Consider the following 13,008-nt stretch of genomic DNA (forward strand, 5'->3'; position numbering starts at 1 on the left):
TCCAGACAAAAAACGACAAGAAAAAGGGAAATTTGAAGCTCAAATATGCTGTTGTTTTTTAACTTTCTAGCAGAATCAACACAAGACAAGATGTTACTTGTCTGAAAATCTGATTCGTGTTTCAGCAGTTGCGGTTTGTCGTCAGTTAGAGTTTTATACGCTATGGTTGGATAATAAAGTAGATATAGAAGAGACAAACACGGATATTCTGGCTGTCGCGGTGCACGGAAATAGTTCATTATAAATAATGTCTTCTGTTGCACGTATCTGTGACCGCAATAATCATACAAAATATTGTATGCTGAGCGTGGAGAGAACAAATGTACCTTGTTTTAGAATTGTTAGGTTTGTAGAGAGGCGATAGGTTGAAAATATATCAAAATAATAACACACTTATAAAGTCACTTTCCAGTAATAATAATGCGGTTGAATCCTACAACAAACTTAAAATTGAACTGCAACCCTCATAAGAAGAACGTATTCCTCTACAGAGGAAAAATAATATTGAAATGTTATAGTTCATTACCAATCAAGTTTCGTCACAAGTGTGAATAATCTTCCTGTTTTAAGTTATTCGATGAATTTTTCAAATTAAATTATTTGGTAATAACTACGTACAAGGAAGTAAACTTAAGATGTAAGTTATATGAAACAATTTTACTTTTTATAATGTTATTGTTAGATTTGTTCTATATTATATTGTCCTGTAAGACTTCAGTATACAAATCAATGGATATTGTCTTATAGAAAACATGTTTTTACTTCAGTAGCTCAGTTCACCATATTAGTTTGAATTAACGGTTCATTAAACGTTAACTTGGTAGGTTGGTTACTGTGCAAGTGAAACAGTCCAAATATACCGCTGACATTTTCAACCATAAGATTTTAGATGGGGTTTAGTTTTGCATTTCAGAAGAGAAATGTGCGCATTCTTTTCCAGTCTGGAAAATATCACTCTCTTCTCACCTGACTCAGTCTTGAGGCAATGACAATTGTTTGTTATAGTAGTTGAGTAGGATGAGGAATCTCCAGGCGTGACTAATGCGTCACTTGAACTTGATGTTCAACGACGTACCAACGGGCGAGTGAAGCGCGTGTTTGCACGGAGAAGTGTTGACTGGAACCTTATTTAAATACTGTAGCATCCACATCTCCCCAGTTCACGAGATTACAACTGATGTAGGCTATATGATCCATCAGGTGAAATCACTTTAACTCCAAGTAATATTCGTGAAAGCCTAAGCGGTGAACTTATTGCTTAGCGTTAAGCGACAAGTTTCACACGTTTCCTATTGTCAAGTGCATGTGTGATCTGGAACATTCTGTGGTAAAAAAGTCACGGTCGTTACTATTTAGTTTTACTCGAATTACGGTTTTGTTTGTTTTAATTAGGAATATAAAGGTTAAGGAGTTTATATGGCTGTAATCGTGGCTCACTGTAACATTCACAATACAAAATAATGGTATATATACAAGATAAATAAAAATTTAAAATTTAAAGCCTGCAAACAGTGATCGTAAAAAAGTAAGTTAACAAGGCTGGATAGCCAGTAGACATTATTTATTCAAACTATGAATCTCTATTTTGGTTCTGTGTTGTTGCCTAGACTTATATTTGGTGGAGTCAAACTTGGGATTTGTAGTTTGGGTAAATAATGTCTACTGAGTCTCTAATTTTGTTTTCTTAGTTTTTATGATTCCTGTTTGAAGGTTTTAAATTCTAAACTTTTTACTACTCTTGTTTGTCTAATATTTTTTATTCTCAACTATGGGCAAAGGATAACGTAATATAGTAATTAACTTTATACATTTTAATTATAATAACCATAGCTAGTAACTAGCTGATACGATCATGATGATTTACTGTAGCTACAAACTATTTGATCGCATTAGTTCAAGATGTAAAATGTTAAGATATAGCTGGATATTACCACGAAGATTTGCTTGAGAACATAGTGAACATTTATAACTTCTGTGTAACTAAATTATATATATATATATAACTTTTAGTGAAATATAATTATATCTAAATGAAGTTAAATGAATAAACAAAATCACGAGGAAGGACTGCGTTAAAAACAGCAAATATCAACCTCTGATTAATTATATTATAAACATAAAATTTTCAAGCCAAAAACCAAAGCACATGAAATAAAAAAAAAGAAGTTATAAATAAGGTCATCTAAGAACTTGGCACTACTTTATGCGGATGTACACGTTAAGCCGCATGTAAAAGCACGACAATCACAGTAAACTATCACTTTGCTGATATCGTGTTAATTAGTGCCTCTACCATACTGAGGGTAGGAATGTTAACTTCAAGAGGTAAGTTTCATCTTACTTACCCACAAATGGTAGAACCTTTTTTATTTTATTTATCATTTTTCGTCTTTTTATGTTTTTCTTATTCTTATTTTAACTTGGAAGAGCAGTCACCTTCTCACAACTGTCTGTAGGCAGTGAAAGGTGATACAGATGTTGGAAGTTGTGGGCTTGAGCACCCACATTTCGCTCTCCTAATTTCCTCATGTGAGACTAGCGAATTGGAGGTTAAGACTGATAGATGGTGAGTCCCCACCACAACGTGGGTCCTACTTCCGCAGTAATCTCCAAAATCTAGGGTATATTTTATAATCCCATGTTGTAGCTTGTACCCCCTAGAATCTTTTTTATTTAATGTGCATCGTATTAAAAAAAATTCATGTTAACGTGTTTTGGCTTATGGTGTGAAAATTTTATGGTTATAATATATATGTATATATAATGCATAGCAATGGGCAGTTACATACCTAGACTAAGACAGAAACCCTTTACGAAAGCAGCCTTTTCAAATAAAATATAAAAAAGTGTAAAACATTGCTTTATATAAACCTTTGTATATGTTAAAGTAATTATTCGACAAATGTGTCTAATAAAAATTAATCTGTATTGATGTTTTATTTATTCCTTTACTTAGTACATAATGTAGACTCCCTAAAGACACCGATTGTATGGTGTACAAAGTATTGAGTACCTACATATTACAGTCAGTGAATAATAATGAGAATTATGAACGGGCTGTTTGAAGCGGGTTTGTTTTCTTGTAAGCCTAACACGTGTGTTTTTTTTGTGAATTTTAATCTATGTACAGCCTTAGCAGTCAATAGTGAAGGTTTTAAAGTCTTGTTTCAAGTGACCCTTTACTGTTTAAGGTTCTTTTTTGTTCTAAGGTTTATTAAGGTTTTGAGCAATTACTACTGTGGTTCATGACACATCAATTTTTCTTAGTCTTACAAGTATGTGTTTGTTTTTGAACTCTGCCCTCTACTTTTGACAAAATCGATTTGAAATTCTACACAGTCTCTTGAGTACTACAGAGTATAAGCGAAGAATGTGCTTCTGAAAGAGTTGCGACGCAGTCTAAGAAAACTGTGCACTCTAGTTTAACTTCACTCAGTTCCTTGGAAACTGGTACTTATATCTAGAGAGACGATCGAAAAAATAACCTAGCTTTTGGAAATTGTCAACTTGATGTTTTTTCTGAAAGGGGGGGGGGTGCACTGATGTGTCTACCGACACTCGAAAATGTACAAGAACACTTAAGGAATCGTTGAAAATAAGCAGACTGATTTAGAATTTTGTTACTTTTACACTAAAACTTCCAAATAGGAAATAAATGGAAGGTGTTCTGCTCTCAGGATTTGCTACTTCTGGAAATTATTCATTTTGCTCCCCTATAGCGTTTGTTTAGTTTTTGAATTTCACACAAAGCTGCTCGAGGGCTATTTACGCTAGCCATCCCTAATTTAGCAGTGTAAGACTAGAGGGAAAGCAGCTAGTCATCACCATTTACCGCCAACTCTTGGGATACTCTTTTACCAACGAATAGTGGGATTGACCGTCACATTATAACGCCCCCACGGCTGAAAGGACGAGCATGTTTGGTGTAACGTGGATTCGAACCTGCGACCCTCAGATAACGAGACGCACGCCTTAACACGCTTAGCCATGCCGGGCACTAGAGGGAAGGAAGCTAGTCAAATTTATAAAGCGAAACGAGATATAATTTGAGCCCTAGAAAAAAACTCTAACGAACAACCAGAAAACGTAGAACAATTTTTTTTCCCCAAAACAAACACATTGAAGGTATCGCATGGAAACTGAGACTTTTTTTCAACTTAAAACGGCGTTTTTAATTTTTTTATTTTTTATTTTCATAGAATGTTGGAAATAGAAAAGTTCGTAAACCTTTTATTCGTCAACTCTGTATTTGCTTCAGGTAAAATAAATATGGCGCTGTAGTATAAAATGAAAAAAAAAAAAATAGCTGTTTGATAAAAAGGTGGAAAATGATCCGAACTAAATATCTAGAGGGCTCTGAAAGCAGAAATAGATATGTGGTCAAATAATAGGATACAATGTCTTGTTTATGCAAGCAGAGTATTTCACATGTTTATAGACACATTTTAAACGGTACATCACTAGACAGTTTTCTTATTCTTATTCTTCTGCGGTATTTTTTAAGTGATACGGGGTATTTTAGTGTTTACAATGATACTAACGATATATTATTGTTATTTCTGATTTTAATTTTACCAGAAGTTTCGTGAAACGTGTGTACTTATCACTCCCACAAAATTCACGTTAGAAATAAAGTTATACGTTGATTTACACATTAAACATGATTAGGTCTGAGTTCTATAAGAGACTGCGGAGATTCCTTGAGATAGTATTCATTATTTATAGATATGTGAATGTGTGTGTTTGTGTTTCTCATAGCAAAGTCAAATCCGGCTATCTGATGAGTCAACCGAGGGGAATCAAACCCGTGATTTTAGCGTTGTAAATCTGTAGACTAGCGATAAATAACCAAAATATTCCGATAATTTGATGGTTGCATATCAATCACTAGGTGGTATTATGTACTCAATGGAATGGAGTTTTATTGTTGAAATTATATATATATATATATATATATATTTCATGTTTTAAAGAATATTCTTTTAGAATGTCTGGGAGATAAAGTGTTTTAACCAAACAAAAGATTATAATTCCTAAAACTATAGTACATATTGTTTGGTATATAATGCAGAAACTGTATTCTTTGTTTTTAAAGTGACAAATAGTTTTGTATATTTATATTTTGTTTCAAATGCTACCATTTTGCTATCAAGACATACAAGTACTTTTATTTATTCTCTTTTATCAGTCCGATGCGAAGTTGGTTTTCGACGTAGTTACCCGAATGGAAGATACCGAACCGTTTTCCGAAGAGCTTCTGTCTGCTATGATGCGCTTATGGCAGGACACGGGTGTACAAGAGTGTTTCTCTCGATCAAACGAATACCAACTGAACGATAGCGCCAAATAGTGAGTATTTACTTGTCTGTCTATTTGGTTATTTATTGGTATGTGTAAAGTGACTTGCGTAAGCAAATAGTGAAAGGATATTTTAAATATAAAGATTGTTAAGGCTATGTGGGAAAATGTTCTTAGTATTAATTCAAGTTTGAAAAACATATATGCGGAAAACTTGTGTAGAATGGAGAAGTTTAAGAGGGTAATGTTGATTCGTCAAAACTAACGGATCTGTTTGTTTGAATTTCGTGTAAAACTACACGAGGGCTATCTGCGCTAGCCATCCCTAATTAAGTATTGTAAGACTAGATGGAAAGCAGCCAGTCATCACCACCTACCGCCAACTCTTGGGCTACTCTTTTACCAACGAATAGTGGGATTGACCGTAACTTTATAACGCCCTCACGGCTGAAAAGGCGAGCATGTTTGGTGTTATAGGGATTCGAATCAGCGACCCTCATATTACGAGTCGAGTGCCTTAACCACCAGGCCATACCGGGCCTAACGGATCTTTGGAACCACTATAAATTACACGTTGGACATTAACGTCGATGTTGTAGAAAATAAAAAAACACCTTTTTACTTGAATCTATGATAAAACAGAGAAGTGCATACATATATTAATATTATAAAATATTGATTTTTTATATTTTTATTAGAAAGATTTTAATGAAACAAATCAAATGATATATTTACAAAACATTTACAACCGGTATATGCTGTGCAAAAGCTACCCCAGCCTTTTTGTATAATACACTTCGAAACAGACATTACGTGATCAATTCATGGCGGAACCGTAATTTCCAAGTCTGGGACCGCCAAGATCGTTGTCATGACAACCTACTTTCCTTGGTTGCTCCACGAGTGTAGGTTTTGCGATTCTGATGTTAAGTTGAAAGTTTTCTTTGGCAGACTTTTAACCGTCCTTGTATTTAGTGTTTAGATGGTTTTCGTTGTCGTTGTTTCCTGCTGGTTCACGGATATGTTATTGTATTATAACTCTTTTTCTCAAAAGGATGTACGTGCTATGTTTGATTTAGTTTAGTTGAATTAATAGATTTCCAAGCGATACGAAAGAAATACTTGTTATTTGATCGTTTCGTTTGTTTTTTAATCACGCGTAAAGCTACACGAGGGCTATCTGCGCTCTTGTTATTTGACTTACATACGTAATGTGTAATCAGAAACTGTTTAATAACAACGACACTAAAAGAATTTCCACCTGATATAGAAATTCCATTGTTTAAATTGTCGATTCCAATTGAAGCATTAATATATTGGGACAACAGAATGGACAGACACAGCCATATAATAAACATATAAATCTGTACAAAGTCAACTTATTATTGTTACTTTTTAAACGCTACAACAGAGCCATATTTCGTCTGGACAATTCACATTACACTCAATTTAAATATCAACTCGTACCAAGCAATATGACTTACGTGTAGGCTTACCAGGGACTGAAGAAACGTGAATCCAGATCGTGTGTTTATAAAAGGTTTATAAATTTTGACAAATATTCTGTGCTAAAACGTGTTTATTGTTGTTAGCTTAAGTGGCGTATGTTAAAAGCTGCTCGAGTTCCTGGTTTGAAAGCTGGGGTTTATATTTAACTTGTATAATGTTGGCGTAACGCCCTTCAACTTGCTGATTGTCTGAGTTGTAAGTTTAGGGGCTCATATTTAATGTTAATCATGCAGGCGTACGACTCTTCAACTGACTGAAATTTCTGTGGTTTTTCTGAGCTATGAGTTTGGAAAATTACATTTAATGGCAAAAATATTTGGCTATGTCTTTCCAGCTGATTGATTTTTTTTAGTTTTCTTGAAGAAATTCTCCACGTGCCAGACGTGAAATCAATAAAGACCTTGTTAACATGTATGGCTCTGCGGCATGCTTCAAACAGCAATGTACTCCACAACAGACAAACACTTGGAATTAAACAAACTAGCTGTATTTGGTTTCCATAGTGACCTATCCAATTCTGTAAAGAACTCATTACAATTTAGCCACTGTTGCTATAGTAACTACTCATAAAGGAGATGTTGAACCTTGAGATGAATGGACCGAAATAACTGCACAATAGGTGTGATTAATGTTATTATGTCCAACCTGGTATCGTCACGATTTGTGCCACAACCAGTTAGTTATTAACAATGTACTGAAGTAGCATAAATTTGAAATAACTGTTAAATATACTTTCCTTCTTACCAAATACACATTTTTTTTACCTAACTGATGTTCATTCTCTATGATATTATTGTATAGAAATGGAGGTAGTATTATGTCCTCTCATTGTGATAAATATTAATATATTTTTGTCATGATTTCTTTATTGCGAAGATGATGAACTAAAGAATTTCAGCTGTGGGGGATGAACCCCCTTAAAAAATTTTGAGTTTTATTATTATTTTCTTCGCAACTTTTCGAGCAAACACACTTTGTAAAGTTGAAAATAAACCTCTCGGTTAATGGTTTGGTTTGTTTTGAATTTAGCGCAAAGCTACTCAAGGGCTATCTGCGCTAGCCATCCCTAATTTAGCAGTGTAAAACTAGAGGGAAGGCAGCTAGTCATCACCACCCACCGCAAACTCTTGGGCTACTCTTTTACCAACGAATAGTGGGATTGGCCGTCACATGGTAACGCTCTCACGGCTGTAAGGGCGAGCATGTTTGGTGTGACGGGTATTCGAACCTGCGACCCTCGGATTACGAGTCGAGTGTGTGTTACGTGTTTGTACGTGTTTTCTTAGAGCAAAGCCACATCAGATTATCTGCTGAGTCCACTGAGGGGAATCGAACCTCTGATTTTAGCGTTGTAAATCCGGAGACATACCGCTGTACTAGCGGAGGACACGAGTCGAGTGCCTTAACCACCTGGCCATGCCGTGCCCCTCGGTTAAGCTGCTCTCAGGATATTCTGAAAGTATACAGTATATTAGAACAGAATGTAGTGGAAAAGAAAAACAGGAGGGCTAAAAATACAGTAATGACAATATAACAAAGCTAATGTTATTGGTTGAAATAAAAAGTGATTAAAATTTATAAAAGTAATTAATAAGACTAAGTTCGAAAAAATTAGAAATAAATAACGTATAAAAGTGTTTAAAATATTTCAAAATTTATAAAATAGTTGAAGTGCTCGTTAACATTAAAAGGGCTTACACAATCTAACTTGAAAATGTTTTTTCATTTTTCACTATGATTCTTTGTTGTTGGAGTAGATGAATTGTTATACAATGTTGTGTATTAGTATGGTTGAAGTATAAATAGTAATTCGTGTGTGTTGTGTGGATAGAATGTTTTCAAAAATAGTGTATGTGCCTTGTTTATTCAAACACACGAACGAAACACGTGGGGTTTGACACGAATGAAAGACTGTGTTATTTTAATACCAGTTATAGTGAAATAATAGAGTTAGAAGACAGATACTGAGAAAAAAACATGTGCTACTCAGTTAGCTAAGTTTCCAACTGGTCTAATTTTAACCGGGTCTATAAAACGTGGTGTAGACCAGTTCGACTGTGTATTTGACATTAGTTGGTATTTAGGTCAGCGTAATTGTTTAGAACAGTTAACAAAATGGAGTTATTAAAGTTCGTGAGGATTTTAAATTCCCCATTTTTTAAGTCTTAGAAGTCTTCATTTTCATCATCAGATTTCAGTTATTTTTCACTGCCTGTTTGATATTTCTATACAGTTATTTGAAAACACTCTTTTTAGAACAGGTCGTTAAGAGGAACGTATTTGCTAGTATCGTGCTAAGTGATTCGCGCTCATATCACCGATTCGTTCCCGCCTTTTAAATATTGCAAATTAGTACACGTTCTTTATAATGTTTTAATAAATTATTAAATTATTATATTATTAAGAGATTAAAGATTGGGAAGTTTCTAGTTTCTTAAAAACTTTACTGTGTTAGGAGCTTTCATTAGTCATCTGAGTTTTGATAAAATTGAGTTCGAATGAACTGAAACTTGGTTTGAACTACGGTAATAGGTTTCCCCATAATAAGTAAAATTTGAAACAAAAGCTTATTAAAAACATTTATTCAGTGCTAACTACTTCATTCAGTTCGTCTACATTCAGTTCTCCATATGTAATAGCATCCATCATCGTAGGTGAAGGATGTTTTACCCCTCGTGTTTGTTTTTTTATTTCGCGCAAAGCTACTCGAGGGCTTTCTGCGCTAGCCGTCCCTACTTCAGCAGTGTAAGATTAGAAGTAAGGCAGCTAGTCATCACCACCCACCGCCAACTTTTGGGCTCCTCTTTTATCAACGAATAGTGGGATTGATCGTCATATTATAACGCCCTCTCGACTAAAAGGGCGATCATGTTCGGTGCGACGGGGATTCGAACTCGCGACCCACCTATTACGAGTCGATCGCCTTAACCCGTCTGGCCATGCTCCCCCCCCCCCCGTGTGTGTCTGTTTGTTAGCAAGCTTTCTCAAAAACAGTTGAACACATGTGGATGAAATCTGGTAAACATTTGGATTACGACCCAACTCAGAACTTAGGATCGAGGTCGCGCGAGGTCACAGAAATAAAATAAGGAAAAAACACAACTTACCTGTTAAGATGGGAACGATTTTTCATATTATTCTTGTTCTATAACTCAGTCAAAAATAATTGTTTTTTGATGACATTTGGTGAACTATGTAGAATATTATTCCTCATTGTTCCGCCAAAAATGATTTGTGTCTGTTCATAACGACCGATATAGTGACACTTTTGACGTGGCATGGGCAGGTGGTTAAGGCACTCGAATGGTAATCTCAGGATCGCGGGTTTGAATCCCCGTCACAACAAACATGCTCGCCCTTTCATCCCTGGAGGCGTTATAATGTGACGTTCAATCCCACTATTCGTTGGTAAAAGAGTAGCCCAAGAGTTGGCGGTGGGTGGTGATGACTAGCTGCATTTCCTCTAGTCTTACACTGCTAAATTATGGACGGCTAGCGCAGGTATCCCTCGTGTAGCTTTACGCGAAATTCAAAATAAACCTGACACACTTTCATATTCTTCGCGGGTCATAATATGATCAATGCTTCATGGCGAATGTATATACTTTATTAAATACCCTTCTAGTTCAAGTTACGTCAGCTTGACTCTAGGCGATATTAGCTCGTACCGAAGTACGCGTCACGTTATTAAAAACAGATGAAGTAGTCCCATTTTAAATAAAAATCGTTTTATACAAGTAATTAAGTGTTATCACGTTCTGCAGTTTTTCCCTGATGCTGACTGTACATGTAAAGTTATACATATATATATTGAAGTAAGAGTTGGTACAGTTTAACGGATTGAAGAGTTTTCTATATATACATATATGTTGCAGTTAGAGTTGATACAGTTAAGAATAGATTGATGAGAAGTTAGGAAGATAGTTAAGTATAACAGTTCTACAGTTTTTACCCTGATATCGGGTGTTTATGTGTGTGTGTTTATATATATATATATCATAAAATAATGTAACTCTTACTTATATATAAAATACTGGAAAAACTTTTTCGTTTCGCGATGTCCAATCCACATCTTGGGTGTATGTACATTTGTAACAGAGGTCGCGATTTTCGCCTGCCTTTCATATATTTTTCTCCATTCTTTGAAAAGAAAGTGAAGACGTCACACGTAAATTCGACGTTTACAGAGTTATAAAGCTATGAATACTGTCAGAAACGGTTCTGTATTATCAATTGATCAAGTATTCAAGCGGAAAACTGTCATTTATGGCCAGAAATTGAAATAAACTCGGGAAAAATGTGTTTACAAACACGCAGGGTGCGGATATGACGTCATGAAAACGTCACACGCGGATCTTATTGTTTTTCTCGATTTATGGAGTTACAAAGCAGTAAATAGTGTCATAAACGTAATTTACGGTTCTTTGGCGGTGCGTAGACGTAATTTGTAGTTTCGTTTTATACAATATAAAATACATTATCATTGTCATTCTTGGTGAAACATTATAGTTGGTGATTACAAAATACGTTATCATTGTCATTCTTGGTGAAACATTATAGTTTGTGATTACAAAATACGTTGTCATTGTCATTCTTGGTGAAACATTATAGTTTCTGATTACAAAATACGTTATTATTGTCATTCTTGGTGAAACATTATAGTTGGTGATTACAAAATACGTTAACATTGTCATTCTTGGTGAAACATTATAGTTTGTGATTACAAAATACGTTGTCATTGTCATTCTTGGTGAAACATTATAGTTGGTGATTACAAAATACGTTATCATTGTCATTCTTGGTGAAACATTGTAGTTTGTGATTACAAAATACGTTATCATTGTCGTTCTTGGTGAAACATTACAGTTAGTGATTACAAAATACGTTATCATTGTCGTTCTTGGTTAAACATTGTAGTTTCTAATTACAAAATACGCTATCATTGTCGTTCTTGGTGAAACATTATAGTTGGTGATTACAAAATACGCTATCATTGTCATTCTTGGTGAAACATTATAGTTTCTGATTTCAAAATACGCTATCATTGTCATTCTTGGTGAAACATTGTAGTTTCTGATTACAAAATACGCTATCATTGTCGTTCTTGGTGAAACATTATAGTTGGTGATTACAAAATACTTTATCATTGTCATTCTTGGTGAAACATTGTGGTTTCTGATTACAAAATACGCTATCATTGTCGTTCTTGGTGAAACATTGTAGTTGGTGATTACAAAATACGTTATCATTGTCATTCTTGGTGAAACATTGTAGTTTCTGATTACAAAATACGTTATCATTGTCGTTCTTGGTGAAACATTATAGTTGGTGATTACAAAATACGTTATCATTGTCGTTCTTGGTGAAACATTGTAGTTGGTGATTACAAAATACGTTATCATTGTCATTGTAGTTTCTGATTACAAAATACGCTATCATTGTAATTCTAGGTGAAACATTGTAGTTTCTGATTACAAAATACGTTATCATTGTCATTGTAGTTTCTGATTACAAAATACGTTATCATTGTCTTTCTTGGTGAAACATTGTAGTTGGTGATTACAAAATACGTTATCATTGTCATTCTTGGTGAAACATTGTAGTTTCTGATTACAAAATACGTTATCATTGTCTTTCTTGGTGAAACATTGTAGTTGGTGATTACAAAATACGTTATCATTGTCATTCTTGGTGAAACATTGTAGTTTTTGATTACAAAATACGCTATCATTGTCGTTCTTGGTGAAACATTATAGTTGGTGATTACAACATACGTTATCATTGTCGTTCTTGTTGAAACATTATAGTTTGTGATTACAAAATACGTTATCATTGTCGTTCTTGGTGAAACATTGTAGTTTGTGATTACAAAATACGTTATCATTGTCATTCTTGGTGAAACATTGTAGTTGGTGATTACAAAATACGTTATCATTGTCATTGTAGTTTCTGATTACAAAATACGCTATCATTGTCATTCTTGGTGAAACATTGTAGTTTCTGATTACAAAATACGTTATCATTGTCATTCTTGGTGAAACATTGTAGTTGGTGATTACAAAATACGTTATCATTGTCATTCTTGGTGAAACATTGTAGTTTCTGATTACAAAATACGTTATCATTGTCATTCTTGGTGAAACATTGTAGTTGGTGATTACAAAATACGTTATCATTGTCATTCTTGGTGAAACATTGTAG

The 13,008-nt window shown here is 34.4% G+C and overlaps 2 protein-coding genes across 2 annotated transcripts in view; one reads left to right on the forward strand and one right to left on the reverse strand.

Annotated features, from left to right (window-relative positions):
• LOC143250339 (neural-cadherin-like) overlaps positions 1–2,382 on the reverse strand; it is a 30,666-nt gene extending 28,284 nt beyond the window's left edge. Inside the window, exon 1 of the mRNA XM_076500788.1 lies at positions 2,346–2,382. Within this exon, the coding sequence (XP_076356903.1) occupies positions 2,346–2,382 (37 nt within the window). The remainder of the gene's footprint in view (positions 1–2,345) is intronic.
• A 2,810-nt stretch (positions 2,383–5,192) lies between these two features.
• Positions 5,193–13,008, forward strand: part of LOC143250982 (guanine nucleotide-binding protein G(o) subunit alpha-like) — a 41,127-nt gene continuing 33,311 nt past the window's right edge. The window contains exon 1 of the mRNA XM_076502243.1: positions 5,193–5,349. Within this exon, the coding sequence (XP_076358358.1) occupies positions 5,225–5,349 (125 nt within the window). The 5' untranslated portion in view covers positions 5,193–5,224. The remainder of the gene's footprint in view (positions 5,350–13,008) is intronic.

This window comes from Tachypleus tridentatus, chromosome 5 (genome assembly GCF_004210375.1).
Source record: "Tachypleus tridentatus isolate NWPU-2018 chromosome 5, ASM421037v1, whole genome shotgun sequence".
NCBI classification, from domain to species: domain Eukaryota; kingdom Metazoa; phylum Arthropoda; class Merostomata; order Xiphosura; family Limulidae; genus Tachypleus; species Tachypleus tridentatus.